At 31.9% G+C, this 23818-nt stretch overlaps 1 protein-coding gene across 6 annotated transcripts in view; it reads left to right on the top strand.

Moving 5' to 3' along the window:
* LOC107457207 (organic cation transporter protein) overlaps nucleotides 1–23560 on the top strand; it is an 83041-nt gene extending 59481 nt beyond the window's left edge. For all 6 annotated transcript variants that reach the window (XM_087164390.1, XM_087164391.1, XM_087164394.1 and 3 more), the window contains exons 5-12: nucleotides 7496–7650; nucleotides 8625–8793; nucleotides 10329–10476; nucleotides 13838–13935; nucleotides 17990–18204; nucleotides 20633–20814; nucleotides 21659–21798; nucleotides 23438–23560. In XM_087164390.1, the coding sequence (XP_087020516.1) occupies nucleotides 7496–7650; nucleotides 8625–8793; nucleotides 10329–10476; nucleotides 13838–13935; nucleotides 17990–18204; nucleotides 20633–20814; nucleotides 21659–21798; nucleotides 23438–23510 (1180 nt within the window). In that variant the 3' untranslated portion in view covers nucleotides 23511–23560. The remainder of the gene's footprint in view (nucleotides 1–7495; nucleotides 7651–8624; nucleotides 8794–10328; nucleotides 10477–13837; nucleotides 13936–17989; nucleotides 18205–20632; nucleotides 20815–21658; nucleotides 21799–23437) is intronic.
* The last annotated feature ends 258 nt before the right edge of the window (nucleotides 23561–23818 follow it).

Raw genomic sequence — 23818 nt, 5'->3', positions numbered from 1 at the left:
CACAACTTCAATGCCACAAATACGGAATTGCAAGATTGTGGTTTTTTGTAAATTCAGGTCGGTATAAGCATTAATAAAAAAACAGCATAATAAGACGATAATTTTGAAATTTCTATTTTTTATACGTTTATGTTTAAGTAGAATATTTCGACTGCATTTGCTAGATTATTATAAAATGGATAAACTTAAAATAGTGTCCTTATCTGGATTTAAAAGAATAAGAAGATGAAGAAAAAAAGAAAAGAGCATAAGATTCTGCACTTCAAAGGAAAGAAAATAAGGAAATAATGAAAGTTAGACTTGAACTTTCAAAACAGATTGATAATGATGTAAAAGGTTCACCACTAAGTATTTCAGATGAATTTAATTATTAATAAATGGATTTTCTTCAAAAGTTAGATTGTTTATACTATGCTTGTATTGAAACAAGAGCTGGTTCTCTGGATTATTACGGGTAAAAACGGGCAATAAAACGAAAGAACTATCTAACAATGTTTCTAAGAGAGGCTTATAACTGATTTTTGTCAGTTGCATCCTAAACATTGTTTAATTTTCCATATTTAGTACTTTATGACTAAAAAATTTATTGCTACTGTAAAACTTAGAATCAAAACAAATATCATGAAATTTTTATTCTTTAACTGGAAGGCTAAAATTAAGTTTATGACAATACATGGTGATGGTAGAAGTATTTATGTATATAAAGTAAAAGAAATTTTGGATCTAATTGTTGGAAGGGTGCTTCTGATACTTACAAAAATTTCTCATTGTTTGTTATAGGTTTCTAACCATCATTTATTGTAGTTTGGTAACGATGAGAAAAATATGACAATAGCTCACAAAAAAAATATATAATGGCAAATGTGTAAGAAGAATGTTTTGAAATAACTCTTGGAAATTGGACTAACTTTCAATAATACGTAAGAGTTAAAAGAATCCGAGGTGATACTTTCCAAACAAACATATCTAGCATTAAAACCAGGGAAATTCAAGTTGACTTTGCAATGGCATATTCTTTTGAATATCAAAACGAATTTCAATCAGCATTATGCTATCCAGCCACAGTTCCGTTATTCACGGCAGCTGTTGTCTTAGACGATACTCTCCTAAAGAGTTTAAAATAGAGTCCTTTACAATATTTCCTAAGGCAAAGACAAAGGTGAAACAATGTCTACACTTTTATTTTAAGACTGTTTAAAAACGATTCTACTTCAGAAGATGAGCTAACAGAAACCTTCTATAGTAATAAGTCAAGTTAAGAATTTAAAAATAAATATAAGGTTGAATTATTTCATATTTTGTCAATCAAAATATAAAAAAAGAAATTAATTTGGAAATATTTTACGATATCACATGCAGAAGTTCCTTCTATGGGATAGGTGTGTAGTACAAAATCTTGAAAGCGAAGCAAAAAGCAAAGTTATTTATATCATTGTGTTGTTATACAAAAAAATTTATTTGCTATCTAGTGTTGTTTGCAAAGCTAACCAATCAACTCATGCCTAATACAACAGTATTATATATTAGCCAAAAGGAAATAAAGATATTAATTGAAAATATCAATACATGGCAACGGTAATACAAAGCATAAAATCTATGCATAAGTATCGTTAGATACTTGAATAAGATGCATAGATGCACATTGTGGCACACAAATAGTCAGTAAGTCAATTTCTGTTCCCTCCTGATCAGAAGTGCGCCTATAACTGAAATTAAAACGACATATGCTCTATCTCGGGAACATTATTGACGCAAATGCACATGCTTGTAAACTTAAAATGCAATATTTGCATAAAATAATTGGAAAATATGCATATTTTTGTTTCTAAACAGAAATGATTTTGAAGGAATAGATGTGCCTAAGATTTGCTATGTTTTACTCTCTAAACCAGTATCAAGAAGGGCTACAACCATCTTTCCAGACCATTAACTATTTTATTTGCTAAAATAAATTGTTTTTCTTCTGCTAAATTAAAATAAATAAATGTTTTAGTGCAACATTTATGACTTCTCAGTTGAAATATTCACAGAGGGTAACACACGTAACGTTCAGTTAACACACGTAACGCACCAATTTCACCAAAATAAAGAAGTTTTTACTGTTGCAAGAAATTTTTAAAAATCACTAAACACAGCTTCGATATTGTATCTCTCTATAAAAGAAAATATCTTAATTTTTTGCCTTTATACTTCACAGAATTAAATGAATATATTCAAAGTTTCAAATATCTAGCATTATAAAGGGTAACACACGTAACAAAATTTCAGAAATTTTTTTTTTCAACATCAAATTAATTTGCGCCTTCAATCTTCGTTTTGAAAACTTACAACACATATAGATTTAACAACAAATTAAGAAAAACATAAAAAATATCTAACAAGTTTATTATAATAAGTGTTAAAGTTGAAATATGTCGTCGTGTAAAAGTAACACACGTAACGAAAGAATCGCCCCTGTCTAGATAGTGAATGAGAAACAACTGTTAAACAAAGTGTGGTTTGTCTGTGATTCTTTTCAAAACATAATTATTTATATTCTTGATATTTTTTCTCTTTCCAAAAAGCACATTTCAGACATTACAAACCACTTTTAGATTGATTTTTCGTGGTCTCTTACAAAAAAAAAAAAAAAAAAAAAAAAAAAAAAAAAAAAAAAACTATTACCATGCACAGGGGATTCTATAATCACCTCCCTTAATGTTTCATTTTAGAATTCTTGTAGAAAAATAAAGTCAAAAAAGTTCATCCATTAAAGGTTGGAAAATAATTTTTAATGAATCATACACAGAAACGATAAATAATTCTGTGTAATCACTTTAGTGAAGAAGGCAGCATTGAAAACATATATGTCTCATGACCCTTCCTTAGTAATGCTTCTTTATTTTTTGATAAGGTGCTAAATATCAATTTGAGGCTTCTAATATGCATGCCTTTTTTTATTTAATTTAAAAAAAAGAAATTTAAATACATATAGGGTAAACCAACCAGTGAAGGAACACTACCCAGTGAAGGAACATTTCATATATATTCATTAAAAATAAGAATTTGAAAGTTTTTCTTTAGATTGATTGGTAACAATAGCTTACTGCCAAACAATAGGAAGTCATCTAGCAATATTTTGGATTACCTGGTCAAATAGATTTCTCTGAAAAAATTTTTGAATTTGTTATTATCTCTGCAACACCTTGTTTCGTTGAAAAAATTATAAGGTGAGTGTTTGTACTTATATGTTTGAAGTGGAATTAATTGCATGTAGTAGTCTTATTTTTCTCACTGTGAAAAAGAGAATTCAAAATATAGTTATTGAAGTTACGTTTTATTTTTTTTAAAGCACCATAGCATAATCAAGTACTGAGATAAGGGGGTGTTTATTCACTGGATCACCAAACGATGAAAAACCAGTGAAGGAACAAGTGTTCCTTTACTGGGTTTTTCTCCCAGTTAATGAAAATAAAAGAAATTTTTTAATTTTCTTGTACTTTTAGTCCTATTATACATCAAAATTCTGTTTAAAAGACAAAAAACAACTTCCAACCAGTGAAGGAACAGGCATGTTCCTTCACTGGATCACCAAACGATGAAAAACCAGTGAAGGAACAAATGTTTCTTTACTGGGTTCATTTCTCAGTTAATGAAAATAAAAGAAATTTCGTAATTTTCTTGTACTTTTAGTCATATTATACATCAAAATTCTGTTTAAAAGACAAAAACCAGCTTCTAACCAGTGAAGAAACAGGCATATTCCTACACTGGGAATACTTCCAGTGAATGAACAGTAATGTGTGATATATGATTTTACATGACTCTAGGATAAGTAATTCTGCTATATAGAGGACAACCGAAATTTTGTTAAAAATTGTATGAATAATTCCTGAAATAATTTCAGTTCAAAATGTTAATTTAATAGCTTAATTTATGAAAAAATTATAATTTATATTTATTAACAGGGTGTGTAGTTACATCAAATGTTAGGCAACTTAATAAACTATGTTTACAAATCGAAAACTAATTAAATATAATCATAAAAATAGAACATTTTTTCGCTGGCTTTTGCACCAAGAACTCCTAATAAGCTATCATTATAGGATAGCAACGTGATTATATAATTTATAGAAACTACTTTACAATGTTAGAATTTAGAAGTAAGTTCCTCAACAAAAAACAAAGTTAAACAGAAACGATACTCAATTTCTTCAGAAGCTTGAGAGGGAAATCCCTCAAGATATGTTGTAAATTTTTAACACAGCATTGACGGAAGAGTCTAATATCGAAAATGTCCAAGAGCCTGTACTTTTTCCAATATGGAAGAAGCACGTATTAAAAGAAGACCACTTGGTTAAGTCAAACTTAGGAACTGAAGCTAGTATTGATAATGAATGCATATTAGATATCGAATTTGAAATGAGTCCTCATGCTGATTCTCTTAGTTGAAAAAAGAAATGATTCTGTAAGTAAAATCAGTACTTCTAAAGATCCTCTAGATATAAGTCAACAAGAGATGGATTTGCCTCAAACTTCAAGACACCTTTCCCCCGTCTATTTTCGAGAAAGGCATTCTAGAAATGTTGCTGAAAAATCAGAAGAACTGTGGAAGAGCCATTTACATTGGCCAAATATTGATGATAAAAAGAAAGGTCGAATAAGAAGAAAAGCGAATAAATTACCTTTTGCACTAACTTCAGAGAAATGGCAAAAATTTCAAGAGGCTGAAAGATCTAAAAAACATTAAAACAAGAGAACATGGAAAAGAAAAAGAAAGAAAAAATACTTAAAAAAGAAAAAAAGCTTCAAGAAATAAGAGGAAAAAGAGTAAACAAAAAGGTGATAAAATAATAATGATAATAAACAGCATCGGATGACACAATGATTTAGATTTGACTGTCAAATTATAAGAAAGAACGATTTTTTTAAATTTATTTTGTATTTAACATCACTTTAATTTCTAGTTCATGATTACAGAAAAAAGTTAGCATTTTACAAGTACTTGTATCTCATAATTTCACAAATAGTCTTGTTTTTAGTCGGACCTCTATTTAACAAAATCACTTAATACCAATAATAAGCTCGTTATATGGAAAATTCGTTAAATAGAAAATCACCTCTTAAAATACTTAAACAACACAAAACAGGTTTTAAATTCTTAAACACTAGACATAATTAAAAAAGCAATTGATACACTTTTATCTTGTAAACTAGTATCTACTATTTATCATATAAATCTTAACCATAAAAGAAATCTGCATGGAAAGCAAGAATAGAGCAAAACATTATCCAGTGTTACACTATCATGCTATATACATTTTCAACTAAAAAAAGTCTAAATTTATGTATAAAAATATAGTTGCATTTATTATAAAAGTAATTTTAAACATACATTACCACTTGCGTTAAGTTAAATTGCTACGGATGAAATCCGTTAATTTGAAGTGAGTTTTTCGTTTGAAGTGCAAACAAAAAGGGAAAGGGAATTTACTGCTTTCTCTAAGATAATTTTTAGACAAAACAGTAATACATTTCATAAAGCAGTGGCTTCGAAAATTAATTTAATGTCATTTCCCCCATAAATTGCTTTAACAAGTTTAAAATGTTAGGAAATATTTTGGAAAATAGGGAAATTGGATCTCAATGAAAAGTTCGATAAATAGAAAATTCACTTCACTATATGGAAGTTATTTTACAAAAAAATTTCCAAAATGCTCTTGGTTCCTCGAAAAAATTCGTAAAATAGGGAAATTCGTAGAATGGAAGTTCGTTAAATAGATGTCCGACTGTATTTGTATGGCTAAAAAATTCATAAAGACCATTAAAAAATAACCAAAATTAAGTGTTCCTTCACTGGGCAATTTTGTGTTCCTTCACTGGTAAGAGCTGTTCCTTCACTGGGTCTTCTTACTACTTGTTATTTGAACCTTCAAAACTTTAAAACAATATTATGTAAGTTCTCTGCAATTTTTTTGCATAATTTGCAGTTAGTAACAAATATGTTGACACTGTCATTTAACTGAAATTACGAATTTTGAAATTAATATGATTTTTTAAAAGGCAAGCGAAGCTTAAGTGTTCCTTCACTGGTTAGTTTACCCTATTAAGGGGAATCATAATGGTATGTGTTTATTATTTGATATAATTTTAACTGTACTGGAAACTTTAATTTTTGTTTCAGTTTTTTTCTATATTCTCAATCTTAGAAAATCAGTAGAGTTTTCTTGAAAACCAGGCACTTTTTTAGCGTAAGTGTACCAAATTCCTTAAAGTAAAGATGATTAAAAACTATTTTCATACGTTCGAAATCATATCAAATGTGATAAAAATCAATTTTAATACATTTTGGGGCTCCAAGCATACCGAATGTGTAGATCTGTTTTATTTCAACTAAAAAATCAAGATCAATATATTTTAATTATTATATAAAGTAAATCAAGAATTTTTAAATATTTTTTCTTTCCTTTCTGAGACTGGGACCTAGCAAAAAAATGCTACTTTAAACTGTAAATTAGGAATAAATAAGCTAAAAAACTTATAAACTTGCTAATTTGAAAGTAGAGAGACCTCTCTGTGAATAGACCACTTTAAAAAAAAAGCTATTTTTAACTAAATAGAAAACAAATTATTTTAAAATAAAAAAACTTATGATTTTGTTAATTCAAAAGTAAGGAAACCTGAGTAAATTGACTTTCTTTTTTAAAACACTATAGAAATAAATAAACTGAACAAATTTATAATATCCTTACTTTAAAAGTAGCGATATCGGTTAAGTTGACCACTTGCGATGTACAAATTTGGTTTTTCCCATAGTCACTTAGTCACAAGTAGTATGGTTAAAATCAATTTTAAAACTTATAGGCAGAAAAGATATGCAGTTGCAACTTTTGAGTCAGGATGAGCAGAGGTGCGTAAGCTGATGCAAAAGTTAGGGAATCTGCCTCACGTATGTCTCTTACTCACAACTTGTTTCTTCTGTGTGTGGTCTCCCTTATTAAGATGCAATGAAAAAAAATGTGTTGTGCTGGCCTGCTATTATACATACATAAAAACCAAAATCAATATTAATTTCTAATTATGTATTGCATTAAGTATAAAGTAAATATTTTTAAATAGTTTTTTATTGTTTATCTGACTCGAACTTTTTAAAGCAGCTACTTTAAATTGGAAAAAATAAACTAACTTATAATCTCTATATAAAAACTCTTTAAGTTTATCAATTGCCAAATTTAATGATGACAGGCGGTAAATTTAATGGCTCACAAGAAAAGTGATGGTTTGGATAATATAAAGAAATTTTACAGATTTTGCCATATTAGTGCAGAAGTCAACATGGCCATGTTATCAAATTACTAAAGTGGTCAATGGTCAACTTCACTTGTAGTGTAGATTTCCCCTTTATGTTTATACTAGGTGATATATTCTAAATGTATTTAGCTATGTACCAGACTAATTTTTAATCCCCCACAAAAAAACAGGATTTTAAACTGTGCTTTGGGATTTTTTTCTCCAGGTTTGGACGAAGGCCTGTTATGATTGTATGTGTCTGCTTGTTTTTAATCGCCGGTCTTCTGACTCTATTGTCCAGAAACTTCATGATGTTTGTCGTCTTGCGCTTCTTTCTCGCCATGGGAATTACGTCCACATATACCATATCATATGTATTACGTAAGTGTGTTTCTTGTTTCCTCATGCGTATGTATAGATAACAATGGTCATCATAATACTTATGGCTCAAAATATAAGAGGCAACCGCAAGCTAAAATTATGATATATATAGTTGAGTCAGGAGTTGCTTAAATATTTATATAAAAATGATAAAATGGTACCTTAAAAATCTTTTAAATTCTACTAGCACTATCGTGAATGTAATATTACTATTAAAATTTTCCAAGGCCTGTGGAAATTGTGAAGCCTGGCAATTCTTCCTGACTTTTCGGAAGATTTTAATTTTATATTTAAAATGATTTTAAAACTTATGCTTTTTAATTTAATTCTTTGATCTGTTAAGTTAATATAGCATGGATTTAATCATCACTAAATATGAATAAATTAAAAATGCATATAAATGGTGTTCTTAAGTTCTGGCAAAATGTACAAATATTTGTGCTTAGTATTGATTTTTCTATCCCTATATATCTCTACCACATTCAGGAAAATCATTCTTGAAAAGGCAGGCAGGCATTGTGTACCATTTTATGAAATCGTTCCCTACAATCGTAATTTTGGCAGCAATGCATATTTGTACCATACTCACTTCCAATTTTTTTTCCATTGCCCACCTGGGGGATGACCTATCGTCAATATAGGCATCTGAAGGACAGATTTGTTACCCACTCTTTCAGGGGCACCATATTAGGTGGGCTAATGTTGTTCCCACAGTAAGAACAGATAGTACAGAGACGGTAAGAACAATCATGCCTTGCCCGGGATTCGAACCCAGAATCTTTCTGATGCAAGGCCAATACCCTGACCTCTACACAGGCTGGTCGGCTCCAAAAATAAATAAATAAATAAAAAATATAAAAAATAAAACTAGCTCTTCAAAAAAAGGTTAACCCGGATTTTATTCCTCCATATGTATGGCATCAAAAATGCTATTCGAATACTTCAGTTAAATGGAATTATATTTTCTTTTACAGTATCTGAGGTGGTGAGCGTTGAGTACAGATCAATCTACCTGTTCACGTTCAAGTTTGGCTGGACCTATGCTTATATGTTGATGCCTCTGATAGCCTGGCTCATCCCAAGCTGGTTCTGGCTCCAATGTGCTCTTACACTTCCCTGGCTGTGTCTCTTGTCAGTCTTCTGGTAACATACTTACTTGTTTATTTGTTCGACAAACAAAAACTTAGAAAATTTAAAATTAGAATCAATAGTCTTTGAACGGATGGAAATTTTCAAAGCTTCTTTCCATTTTAGTAAACTTTTCACCAATAAACATTAACTCGGTGATATCTGATGCTAAACATATATGATGATGCAGCTTTGTATCACTAATACATGAGGGGTAATATGATGCTAATCATAAATGGTGATGATAACGAGAAAGAATTTGCATAGAGTTTACCGTAACGCTCACCTTATCGTCTACCCCATTGCGATGTTGCGACTTGTGAAAGAGAGTTTCGCGCATACTCTGTAATCTGTGAAGCTCAAATAGCGTTAACGGTAAAACTACGGTGAACATTTTATAACCGTCGTTGAACAGCCGACCTAAGTTTGGGCTCACGACTATCAGTGTTCAACTCCGTAGCCTTGTAATTTTGAACCCAATCCAGAAGACAAGGGAACTCCTGGGATCAAGTATTTAGAGTAATTTTGCCTTCGTGGAGGACTTTTGGATGGAACTAACCCACATTTGCGACATGGAAAGGAAAATCTTGAAAATCTCCCATGGTTAGTCTGACGGCAAGGGGACTCTAACCCATGATTCGTCTACTATTGAGGATATTTTACGTCAGAACTGTGGTCGGCGCGAGCCAGAAGCAGAATTCGTATCGATGAGTTCTTGCTGGAATTTGAACCCGGTCCATCTCGTTGGAGAGCGGACACTCCATCCCCTGAGCCACTACGGCTCTACGTTGAGCATTAACCTTCTGCTAAATTGTTCCATTATAGCATTTCATGCAAATCATAACACCGTAAGTTGGATTATTGAGCTATAATGATGGCGCTCACAAAAATATGAGAAACTGATTAAAGTTTTCAAAATTCGTGTCCAGAAAAAGTGGAGAAAAGGTTATATATATTGTTGGTAATTTCTCGTTTAACTTCAACTAAAACTTCTGTTTCAAACAGTCATGCGAGATTTTCAGAAATAAAAGAGGGGTCTAGGCAATATACTGATAAGCCACATTTTCCATTAAAACTTTACAACAAACTTTTTCTTTACATTGTTTCAAAACAGTTTAAAAGTTTCTGCATTGTCTTATAGACAGCAGCACAATGCACAGAAAAACCTCTTATTATTGTCTATATGGAACTTAATTATTTTTTTCTCCAAAAACGCTCTTAAAAACAAACTACTTTTTTGACCAATTTTAAAAAGTGACTTATCATTATTCCGAAAACTCTTATATTATTTATTTCAGTATAAATATTTTGTAGCAATCATAACTAAGTTGGTTTTATTATTATACAAAATCTAAAACTATTTTATAAAAAATAAGCAAATCTTTTTCATATTTTCAAGTACTATAAAATGTTGTCAATTGGGGGCTTTTTCATGGCTACACATTACGATGCAATAACATATTTATATTTATAGAGTCATATTTTACCCGTATTCAAGTCTAAACATCTTTCTGTGAGTCTTGTAATTACACATATTTGTCTTACACCAGGATGATTCCAGAAACACCTCGATGGCTATTGACACACGGCAAGTACACGCAACTCGAGAAGACACTACTGATTGCTGCAGAGAAAAACGGGAAAGACATGAAACAAGCGAAGGCATCTATTCACAATTACGTCAGTCGTCAACAAAAGGTAAACACCACTCACGCATAAATGAAAGTGATTAATGCTATTTCACGAAGCTCTGTCACCAAGGAAAAAAACTTCCTCAGTTTAAGTGAGCATTGCGATTATTTTAAACCATATATATAATCTTGCCGTGAAGAATTATCTGGTCTTTAGAATGGACAAATAATTTAAATATTTTAAAAGTTATTAAACTTTTTTAAAAATCGCCAATTTGGTGACATTTATTCATTAGGTGAAAATTAACAAAATCACTGCCTTATTGCCAGTTTTTGAAAATTTTTTTGAGCCTAAGTAATCCAGCATTGGAGTAAGTTCTTGTACATTAAAAAATTAGACAACAAACGCTTTTCATTTTCACGAAACTTGACCTAGCAGTAATAAGTAATAGTCACAAACTCTCAGTAGTCATAAAAATAGCATATCATTTCATAGTCTTCGAAAAACAGCAAATTTTTTTCCACGTAGTACTCTTTAATGGTCATCCTTAATATGCACACACATAGTGTCCGAAACGTATGGAAATGTTACCGATAAAGTGTTGAAATCAGTTATTCTGCAGATTCCACTAGGAACAATTTTTTTTGCTGCATTTATACAATAAAATATTTTTTAACTCTTGTGTGTAGATTTCAAACGTGAAATTAGTTTTGCTTCTAAAGCTGTAGATTTTATAGGTGTCACAGCCTGAATATTTCTCAAGACTTTGAAGGCTCGAAAGGGCCTTTTAATTTTTTACAATGATTTATTAAATCAGGGTATAAGAATCCTCTTGGTTTGTGTAAGATCACCAATGATCATTCAATAGAGAATCTAGTAAAAGCAAGAAAGTGGCAGCGAATATATGTCTTGAAATCTGTTTGATGAATGAATGTGATTAGTTCGTCTTAATTTCTTGTTAAACATCACATATTAATTCATGAAATATATTAATATTAAAGTAAGATGAAACTCTTTCGGGTACTTTTATGATGGAAGTTCAGTTCAAGCTCAAAACTGGTTCTCCTTTAAATAGTCTGCGCAAGCTTTTAATGCAATGATGCCAGTTTTGCTCCAGACAGCAGATAAATATTTTCGAATGGTAGTATTTTAATGCATCATTTTTGGTTCAAAAATTCGATTTATAACGTTTTTACTAACCACTACTTAACCCCTTGGGGACGGGTGATTCAGAAAAGCATTCGTACAAAATCAGAATCAAGCTGTAATTAAATAAAAAAAAAGGTAACTTAAATGTAGTCGTTGCTAATTTGACAGACTTACTTTGCATATACTTTAATTATTGTTAGTTTAATCATACAAAGAATCAATGTTAATTCAAAGTATAACTAAATAGTCTTATTTTGAACAAAATAATGCTGAATTAAATAAATCAAACAATTATAACTCCGCCCACAATTAAACTGCTAAAGAAATACTTTGATTACCAGTTTTATCTTCTTACCCTGATTGATACGGATTCATGCTGGCACATTTTTGTGACAGTCGGCGCGAAAGGGTTAAGGAATTCGAAGGAGTAGGTGAAATGCCACTTTGTTTCAGTTTATCCATGTTCAGCAGTTTAACAAGTTAACTAAAGTTCCCGAAAAATCTCTAAACTTTGGTTTGCAGTTCTTTACCGTTTTTTTTATAACGATTGATAACGATTTATAACGATGATTGTATGCGATTTCTAGCGAGAGTCTAATGAGTAATGCATTTCGCATGGTTGCAATGAAAAAAGTAAATACCAGTAGCAAACCTATTTCACTTCTTCCCTTTTTGAGAAAAATAAATTTTCAACGATTAAATTTTTTTTCCTCATAATATATATTTTTACTTGCAAAAGCACTTACAAGTAAACATCTTCTATAGCAGTAAATTATTTGCGGTGTCAAAAATATTTTACCCCTACATTTAGTTAACTAGGAATTAAACGGTTTTACTACCAGTATTTTCTCTTCTATGGGTAAGTTTTGTCCCTGAATGTTTACCTATTATATGTTAGTATACCTTTGTTTTAAATATATATTTTTACTTGTAAAAGCGCTAACTAGTAATAATTATTTAAAGTTATAATCTGTTATAAGGGAAAATTACGTCCCTGGACTTACCTTTCAGCTTCTACGAGACATTCGCTGTTTCAGAAAATATTCTTCACAGTGGTAGCAAAGTTATTGTTTTAATAATTTAATAAAAAATACCATAGAGAAATTTTGTCCACTACTCAATATTAATAACTTAAACGGATGCATAAAAAAGCAGATCAATAGAAGTTTCTTTAAAAAAAAAAGAATTTAAGTTTGCTCAAAGTGGAAAAAAAAAATACGCTGAAACCTGAAAGGTTGAACGGATCTGTTCCTCAAGATATTGACAAACAAAACTGATGTGTAAGTATTTCAATAACTCTTTTGCTCTCCTTTACCTCAATAGTTTGGGAACCTCTTTTCGTCATTCAAATATTACATTTCGAAATCGAAATACAAGGTTAAATTAAATGATTCCTAGAGTTTTAAATGACTGTTTAGTTACAAGTACAATGACAGGTGGATGAGAGCTACACGTACTCACCTAGATTCTGCTGCATACGGCAAATGTTCAATGTGGGCACCTTTAGTAACCCAGCACACATTCTAGTGGTAAACCAGTTACGTAAATGCTTTCAACAACATATTTTTATCAATGCCTGTCATAGCAGCAGCGAAATGTTGTTGCAATGCTATTGGTATTGCAAGCGCATAAATTTGTGGCGGGCGAAGCTCATATCACCCCAATACTAAATTGTGAAGGAAAAAACTTATATTACCCTAATGCTAACTTGTGAACTAAGTTCATGTCACCCCATTGCTAACAGCACTGTAGGAATGCAACACTGCTGTTGCGACGGGCATTTATAGAAACATATTAACTGGTTTACTATTAGGAGGTGTGCCAAATCACCAAGGGAGCAGACATTAATCATTTGTACATAGCAAAAACTTGGTCGGTAGACTGCCTATCAAGCACGAGGTAGACCCACCACATTGGACTTGTTAGTGGAGGTCACGATTGTTGACGATAATGCTTTGATTTGACAGTCGCTTTGAGCTAAAAACTAATTTCTACTTGGTGGTTTGTTTTAACTAAAAATCACCACCCCATACCCAACTACTTCTTGAAATAAACGCACCTTCCAACCTCCCTGAGTCACTTCATAATTGTCATTCCATGAATTTCTAATCTTCGTACATCTTATGCGTAAATGAACAGTTCTTTAACACTGGATGAATCATTTATGATATTTTTATATATTATTTTCTGAATATAATGTCTAAAGTTTTGGATGTATTAACATTAAAAACTCAATGTTTTCAGAATTTTTAAGGATTTTTTCTCTCCATTTAAATAGATATCGAAAACAGAAGAAAAGAAACGAGATGAAACAGTTTTCGATCTATTAAAAACACCAGCTTTAAGAAGGAGTACTTTAAATATTTATTTTTGTTGGTATGTTGGCACTTTTATTTAATTTTCCCTCTCAACGAATAAGATTGGATTGAATATAGAGTTAATAAAAACCACTATAAGCACTGCTAGTTATAGAAATGTGAATACAATGTGTATTGAATGAGGTGCAATTCGGTTTTTAATATCGCAGTTTTAAACTATACTGATAGGTCTTTATCGATTATTTGACTATTTGAAATTCATACTTAGTTAGAAGTGGCACAACGAAAATACTGGTGCTTGCAAAGAAAGAAAAAAAAATTACAAACTTTCTTGCCACACATATTTATACTGTTCTATTTATGGTAAAAGTAAATACTTCGAGTCTCTTAAACAATTGCTTATAGTAATTAAAGATTTTTTCTTAAATTTGAAACTAATGCTCTAAATTTCCAACGCTAAATAAACGATTTAATTATTAGCATTATTTAGACCAAAACAGATTAGGGTGTACTATGTGCTGTGTAAACTAAAGCAAAGAAGAAAAAAAAAACACGCAAATGAATCACAAACTAAAGTACTGAAATGGACATACTATTTCAGTTCTGTAAATAAGAACCTTCTTTAGTGTCTAAACTCCAAATGATGGTTGAGAAGTAAAGGGATAAGCACGTGCTAACGAGTTTAACCAATAGGAATAGAGGAAGCAAGTTTGAAGAAGATAATAAAAAGGAAAGATAAGAAACAAGTGTGAGGGGATTTGGTGGGAGCCCCAGAGTGCAGCAGATTAAATTGGAATAGACTTCCAAATATTCGGAAAAAGCTGAATGCTTTGAACATTAATTAAATAATTAGAATTTTTCAAAATATGAAATGACTCCCAAAAATCAAGTTCGGTAAATGAAGGATAGTGTTGAATGATTTTAGAAGATCTCAAACATATGGTTAGAATTCTAACTATGCAGAGCGATGGAAGATCAGCTAATATCCTAATTTTGGATACATCTTTCATGTCATTTTAAGTCAAAGTTTAAGGGTGCGTTCAGTTTTTACAAAATAAATCAACCCATAAATTACAAACTGAACATACCCTTAAACTTCGATTCTTCTTATTGTAAAGTAGGTTTTGAGCCTTGATTCCCTACCATTTTTATCTTCAAATAAGTACTCTTTACATTGTTACCAAACGTTTCACAAACACAACGAAATTTTGATAATTATTTTTTTTCACCAGTTTAAGTTGTTGTAACTTTATGATTAAAGAATAAGAAGTGACGAAAAAAATTTTTTTGTAGCAAATATAAATTAGAAATTTTTTATACTCACACTTTTAAAAAATACCATTTTCATATTATTATTCGATTGACATACAAAACTTAAAATCTGTAATCTACTTAATTTATTTTTAAAATGGATTTATGTTATTTTAAAAATATTTGCGCCCTATACAGATAGTTAACGAACGATCTGCGACTTTTTTTTTATTCTGTTGATGCTATTCTTTTGCTTTTTAATGTCCAGATATTGCGAGAACTTCTTCAGGTGCCAGACTCACGCTCTGGGGTGGTTACAAAGGTGAGTCACTACAAATGGGAGTGCGGAATTAAACTTTGTAGGTTGGGAAAGTCATATCATTTCTTTAATTTTTCCCTTAACAAAAAGGTTTTACTCTAGTTTTTACAGTAGAAGACAACGTCATACTTTTTGTCGGGTGTAATCCTTGTAATAACAGGACATTAATTCTTCATTAGCAACACAACCTTCCCCCTCTTGTCTTAGGAACTCATGGCAAGGTGCACCCCAATCTTCTGTAATGTAAGCCTAGTGTTGGATAGAATATATCAGGGGTGGCCAACCTGCTGCTCGCGAGTCGCATGCGGCTCTCGATAAATGTACCCGAGTTCCCTTTTCATTTTTGTGCTATTATATTTTAAAAAATTATTATCGTTCCGTATGTGTTTCGAAATGTCTTTTAAATTACTGAAAACAAATATGAAAGACTAAGTGCAACTTTGTTGAATTCAAGGTGAGTTTTCCCTTTCGAATATAATTGTGAGACAAAAAGCATCTGGAGAATTAGAATTAAGAGAGATGCAAGAAGATCAAGCTCTACACTTAAAATATAAGTCGACGTCGATTACTGAATTTTGGAAATTTGAATCAGAATCGAAGTATCCTGAATTAAAAAAGGCTGCTTGTCGAATTATTTCAATATTCGGGACAACGTACTTATGTGAATCATTTTATTCCGCTTTAAAATTCGTGAAATCCAAACACCGATCAGTATTAACTAAGCACCATCTCAAAGAATTACTGAGAAGTGCTGCCACCAATTATTCACAAAATTCTAAAGAATTATCAAGATAAGTAAAATAAATGTGTTTAGTATTTAAATTCAATACACATATTTTGCACTTTTACTTATACGTTTTCAATAAATATAATTTATGTAAAAAGAAATTTTTAATACCTTTTTTGCATACCTTTTAAATACTTTTTTAACTGCGGCTCGCGAAAAATTTCAAGTTTTGAAAAATGGCTTGACTATTAAGGAGCTTAGCCACCCTTGGTATATATCAACGGAACGTCAAAGTAAAATGGACACAGTGGCGTACGCAAGGGAGGAGTTTAGGGGTTTAAACACCCCCCTTAAGCTCAGATAAAATGGCAATAATAAAAATTTTAGTAGAAATTATGCGTGCTATTATTTTTTAAGACTATATATTTTTATTTGCCTTATGCCAACTTTCTTTTTCTCACGGTATTTCTCAGAATACTGAAAAGACATTTACTATAATAGGGTTGTACTTTTGAAACCAAATTCACGTGATACTGTTACGGACTGGTTCCTTTCTGTCCTGCCAGCATAGTTTTCGAGACTAGCTGTCATTCGTGAGGTCTTTACGCGATGAATCTGGAATCCTAGACGTTCTGTCGTCTTAGAGACAATTTGAGAATTTTGGAGAAGCGGTGAAAAATTATATAAAAGGGGGAACGGAGTACAGTGGAGTTAGTCCGACTAAGAGTTATCTCTGTCGCTTGTCTTTCGGAGCTTGTCGCTAAATATGTTTTGTTTTGTCTTAACAAAAAGTTCATTCAATCACTGAACCCGTCGTCGCCACTATTTCGACTAGTGAAGAAATCAGTATATATATATATATATATATATATATATATATATTTGCTGTTCTAGGATCTTTAGAATGTCAAAACGCAAGAATTTAACAATTTTTAATTATTTTGATAAAAAATCACAACCTGAAATTAATTAGGTGATAGCATCCAGTACCAATGTAAGTTTTTCTGTTGTACAGAAATGTGATACTTCCGTTGAAGAAAACGTTTCTAGCATAACAAAATCTGATGAATGTGAATGTGGTCCTCAAAGTGTTACTTCCCACCCATTTGACATTGGACTTTTTTCAGAAGATATTACATTATGTTCCTAAACTTAAAAAATCAAATCAAAATTTAACTAAACAATGTTGTCTAAATAAAAAGTCAAAATTGTCCAGCTGTCTAAATTAGGGAAATAATAGTGCTTTATTACAGACTCGAATTTCTTTTAGTAGTTTCAGAAAATTATGAACACCCCTCTTGAAAAAATTCTGCGTACGCCACTGGATGGACAGTTACGCATTGATGTTTGTTTACCAGTAACTATTGGCTGATCCGTGGTGTCCCCCTTGACATAAGCGAAACCATCATAGAGCGTATGGTAAATGCTACACATCACCGGAATTTAGACACATGAAAAAAAAACCCATCTAAATCACACAAACTCAAAAATGGATCTACTGTTAAACGCCAGTTTTCAGATGAAATGGAACAATTTGAACCCCAATTTCCTTTTCTAATCATAGCGCCATCTATGAACACGAATACAAAAACCAGTTAGTACTTTTTCTTCTTCTGGAGAATCCAAATCTATAATTAAAAAAATGGATATCTATTAAAGATTTTGAAGTACGACAACGATACTGGTGGTCGAGTTTGGTATGCTTGAATGTATCTTTTGAAAATATTTCACACGGATACGTTTAACTCGAGAAATTTACCATTTCCATTGTTTTCAGACGCCTCTAAAAATATAATTTGCATTTTATATTTTCAGGTTTGTTATTTCTTACATATATTATGCTCTCTCATGGAATACAAATGACTTAGGAGGAGATCCCTATTGGACTTTCTTCATTTGCGGAGCCGTAGAGTTGCCAGCTGGCGTCATATTCTTGTTCCTCTGCAGACACATTGGTCACAGAATGGGTCTTCTTATCGCCAATGTTGGTGCAGGTATATGCCTCATCATAACGATCTTCATTCCAGCCGGTAGGTATAACACTTTTTATAGAAAGCTGTCAAATTTCTTCTATTGGTAGCCAAGTTAATGTTTTAACACATTTGTTAGTAGCTTTCTTTTAACCCTTTCCGGGCTCAGAGTTGCCAATTTAGCAATATTTAATTAAAAAAAAGTTACATACCACTAAAATTCAAAACTGTTTGCTTTAATATGTTCATCAATTTTTAGCTACCGCTATTTTTTAAGCAAAAAAGCAATGAAGTATGTATCGTTAATAAGAACAGATCGTGGGACCTCCCTGGCCGAGCGGCATCGCCCGCCAAATGCAGTGTGAAGCGTGGAGGTGGCGGGTTCGAATTCCGTCGTAACCCTGGATGTTTTCTTTGTGATGTACTCTAAATTGTTCTATCTGTCCTTCTACTTGACAAAGGCTTATAAGCCTAAATTGAGCAAACAAGCCGGCAAATGTATGTAATTTCAATAAAGCAATAAAGAACAGATCGTCTAAGGTCGTATAAGCTGGCGCTGCCAGCTCTGTACGCTTTTTGGAAAAATCCTGCTAGTGGTAGTTGAGTTTATGAGTCATTGTATTATTTCTTGTTCTGTTCATTTTTCATACCATTGGTTGTAAATGATTCAAAAGTTTATATAGAGTGCCACTTTGTTCTAGTTATATCATGGAGAAGCTTTTAAAGTGCTCTAAAAATGTTAGTTTTTATATTCCTACCTAATATTCTGCGAAAAGCGGTGTAGTTGGTAGGCCTGGGTAGATATAAATGTGCTGCTTGACTAAAATGTGCAACCGAAATTTGCAGTTCCGTAAAGGGTTAAGCTTTTTGGGACGGGAGAGCCATAAATGTATTCATACGGAATCAGTATAAGTTTAGTAAAAAAATAAAAGGTGGTAGTTTAAGTTTGGGCATTGCTAATCATCGCCCTTAATGTAAAGTTTTAGAAATGAAAATAAAAAGTAAATGCATTTGGGGTGCCAAATTAACCCCTTGCACTCAAGAGGTGTTTTTCCGTCTGCAGAGCCGTCTAAAAAATACTGATTACTCTATACGTTAAAGTATTAACATCTTAATGCTTATGGTACTGCTTAACATTTATTAACTGGCAGCCTCCCGGTATTTTATGGTTAACATGTAAACATTGATAGTTTTGTCTTGGAAAGTTTTACTGCTTACATACGTTTTTTTTAACCAATGAAAGAATCTCGAGTACAAAGGGTAAACATTAATATAGGACACAAAAATGATATCGAAATCTATCAAATGACTAACCAGAAATCAAATCAAAAGTATCAAAACCAGTTGTCTGTCTTGTAAGATTTTGAATTATTTTTAATAACTTTGTACAACATGAAAAAATACTTTTATATGAAAATATGTGTTTCTCACGTATTTTTGGCAGAAAAAAATGAATCTGTATTTATTTATTTTTTTATAAAATTATTTTCACAAAAATTCCAGTTTTTAGCTAATCTACGTAACATATTTTAATAGCACAAAAATTTACAGGCATTGTAAAGGTGCTCGGATTGGCAATGGTACCATCGCTAACTTGGAGACCTTTTTGGCGATCTTGATGGCATTTTTGGAGACAAAAGTCGTACCTACCTTTATGAAATTTCGAGGCTCTAAATTTGTTCGGAAGAGAGGTATTCAAGAATTCACCGAAACATTAGGCGACATTCTACACACGAAAATGATACGCGATGGGTTTTTGTTTTGTTTTGATATATGAATCAAGCACCTTTGGTTTTTTACAGAGTCGTGTAATTTTATCTAAAAACAGAAAAACTTTAAAATTCGGTTGCACAATGCAGTCACTTTTTTCTCCGCTTTCAATCATTATTTGATTCATTCCTCTATAGTGATTCAGCAATTTTGGATAGAGTTTATATTTCTTTCTCGGTTGAATCATAATTTGCGTCTATAATTTGCACTTTTCTTTCTGTATTTTTAACAAGATTTTCAAAAATGTCTATTAACACGTTGAATGCCACTCTAATTTTACATGTCTTGTTCGTCTGGCCAAACGATAAATAACTACAAACTAAATGTGCAAATTTAGACAGATTTTGCTAGTTTTTCAAAAGGTTTAGCATGACATATTAGATAATAGTGGTGAATCATATAAGCTTACGAATTGTTTAGAAATATAGTAACGATAATAATATAAAAAAAATTAAAAATTTACTCGAATTATGTGTTTTTAAAAATCTTGGCTTCGCCGGTCATCGCTGACCCCCGTGGCGCTGCGAACAAACTCAGTGCCGGTCACTGGTGACCCCCATGGCATTCAACGTGTTAATGATTGTTATAATTTTATCTGTACATTACTGAAAAATTTGCAAAGGCTGTTATTGTATAATGGAAATATAATTTATTGGCTACTAATTACATTGGTTGTTATTGTAGTGCATTATTATTATTTTATTACTTTCTCTTACAGACATGGTTTGGTGGGTCATAGCCTTTTCCATGGGTGGAAAATTCTTCAGCTCAGGCTCCTTCGATATTGTTTACATCTACACTGCTGAGATTTTCCCAACTGTGGTCAGAAATGTCGCTGTTGGATCTAGTTCAACATTTGCGAGAATTGGAGCTCTTCTTGCCCCTTTTATTAGGCAACTGGTAAGTGGCAAAACATTTGACTGGGACTGGGTCCAGTTTCTGATTTTCCAGTCAACTGTTAAAAGCTATGTAAAAAAAAAGAAGAAAAAAACAAGGAAAAAACTTGTTTTAACACATTGCATGCGGACATTTTTTGCCACAACAATTCAAACCGTGCAAAGAAGAGGTAGGCATAAGATTTTATTTAAGCAGGCAAACTTCTCACTACCATTTTAGTTTAAAATTTATCTCCGATAAGTAACTCAAGTATTGAATACATATCTTCTGAATCATTTATATTTTAATAACAAATGAGCTATTTCTTTGAAAAACTGTGAAAATTAAATAGTTTTTCAACCATTTCTTAAATTTTTGTATGATCGCAGAAATCACATCTATACATTTCACATGCTCAAAAACGTAGTTTAGCATGATCTGCATACATATATGTGAGGAAAAACATTTCCTCCAAAATTGTGAATGCTGACACTCATGCAAAAATCACATCTATACATTTTAGACATTCAAATATGTAGTTTTTCGTGATCTGCATTCATATGGGTAAAACATTCCCCCCAAAAATTGCAAATGTTTGCAGCTCTGCTAAAGGTAATTTCACTAAATGTTTGAAAATCGCTGACAATGGAGTATTTTTCAAGCATATTTTTACTTAGTACTAAAATATTTGCATAAAAAGAAAAATATTGAATCATTTTGTACTTATGAGCTGTTTTTAATACTTTTTTGGTTATTGGAAATATGCATTTGCTGGTCTGCTAAATTTAGATGCATGCAAATTCGTTCATTTTAGTAAGTTTTATAGGAAATTATGAGGGTTGATTTCATATATTTATTCTGACGACAGGCTGACGTCACACATCCAGTCGTCCCAATGGCTCTTCCTGGTGGTTTATCTGTGATTAGTGGATTACTTTTGTTACTTCTTCCCAAAACTATAGGACAAGTATTACCGGATACTTTAGAAGAAGGAGAGTTGTTTGCCAGGCAAGTTAACCTTTTATTCCGTTCCATTTGCGCGCATTATTAAAAGGGTACCTTCGACTAAAATAGCCAAACAGCACTGTTATTGATGTTATGATTATTAAGTCCTAATTAAGCTTATTATTGTTGTAATGAAGTCCTGAATAATGTTATTATTAAGATGATGGCGAATCATTTTTATGATATTGTTATTATGATGATAATTAAATGCGATAAAGCAATAGCTAGGTAATTCTGAGGAACAAATTTTTGTTGCGTTTATACAAAACTTGATCTTACCTAATTCGGGTTTAGAGATTTCAGATCTAGAATTAATATTGCTCCTCAAGTTACAGATGTTTTTTTAAATGACATTTTTAGTCTATTTTTGGCGAAATGTACAAGATTAAAAAAGTTACGAGAAACAGGGGTTAGCTTAAATGTTGCGAGTAACTTCTAGTAGAGTATGGACATATGATTAGGATTAAAACTGCGTAGGAACCCATGCCCAGTAATGTTGTCGTACTTGGCTAATGGCGCTTCTCTATTATGACCTGTTCAGAAGCATACGAAGAAACAGTTCATAATAGGGAAGCGCCCACAGCGGCGTATAATGATATTTCCAGGCATGGGTCTCTATGCAATTTTAATCCAGTCGCAACCCTTATGTGACCATCATGTGACCTACACCATGTGTATATATGGCGTTTTTAAACTTGTACATTATGGAAAAAAAAGAAAAATGTCATCGAACGAAAAAGAAAAAAACTAGCTTTGAGAGGAAAACCGAATATAAATTTGAAATAAGTGACACGAAAATGTCTAATATCTGCTTAAATATCTCATGCAAAGGAAATTTTTTTCCCCCAGTGTAATTGAATGGTATGAGGATGCATAAATTATAATTAATTTATAACACTATTACTGCGCGAGTTTACTAATGCCTAACCAAATTATGTTTGTGCAACATTTAGTCTCAATCAAATTTTGATCAGATACCAGTTCCCAGTTTGTATAGCGTATGTAAACGGAGTGAAAAAAATATAACTCTGAATTGGCTTTGTTATAATAATTGGATTTTCAAATTTTAAATATGAATCCTAATGGTTCAAAACGTTAAACTCCGATATGCTAAATGAGTATTGCTAAATATTAATTAAGTTACGGAATCTCACACAGAAAGGCGTTTTCTGTGGGGAAAAACAGACATATTTTTGACTGCCAAAATATGCAGGGTAGTTATATACATAATTTTTGTTCAACAGCCGACCCAATTTTAAGTTTACGACTATCAAAGTTCAACTTGCAATTTATAACCTACGAAGACAAGGGAGTCTTCGTAGAGAATTTTTTAATGGAACTAACTTGCATTTAAGTTACACTGAGAGGAAAACCACGAAAATCTCCGACAGCAACCCATGATCCGTTTATCACTGAGGATATTTTACATCAGCATTGTAGTCGATGTCAGCCAAATGCGGTGGGCCATCGCTGGGATTCGAACTCGGGTCATCTCAGTGGAAGAGTTGCGTTCTATTCCCTGAGCCACCACTGTCGGGGGTTGGTAATTGGAAGTTTTGGGCCCTCAATGTTAATATGATTGTTTGCGTATTTCCCAAAATTTCGAAAAATTTCAAAGCGTCTTTATTGTTTTTATTTTCAGGAAGGAAAAAGTTAAAAGGAAATCTTCAGCAACTTCTGAGTTCGTCAACACCGCTGACGTCGAGATGCGGTAGCCATACTCCTTCTTCACTCTTCTCTGTGATACAATTATATTTTCAACTACTGCAGTAGTTCGTGTTCTTTCTGTCCCCTTGCACAATGTGTCACACATTGTGGTTTATGTGCACATTTAACTCTTATGAAAAGAGGACAGGGCAGTGCAATCCAAATTGGAATAACATATTCTCCATGATTTTATGCGAAACCAAATGTTTCCCATGCATTAGACATTAGATACTATTATGAGAATGGAAAAATGTATTTTAAAATAGCTAAAGAAGTCATCTAATTATACAGAAAAAACAATTAAAGAAATTCGCCG

The sequence above is a fragment of the Parasteatoda tepidariorum genome, chromosome 5 (assembly GCF_982258835.1).
Source record: "Parasteatoda tepidariorum strain Cologne lab strain chromosome 5, Ptep-v5.0, whole genome shotgun sequence".
Taxonomy (NCBI): Eukaryota; Metazoa; Arthropoda; class Arachnida; order Araneae; family Theridiidae; genus Parasteatoda; species Parasteatoda tepidariorum.
The sequence above is the reverse complement of the archived record's forward strand: the minus strand, read 5'-3'. Positions and strand labels throughout refer to the sequence as shown.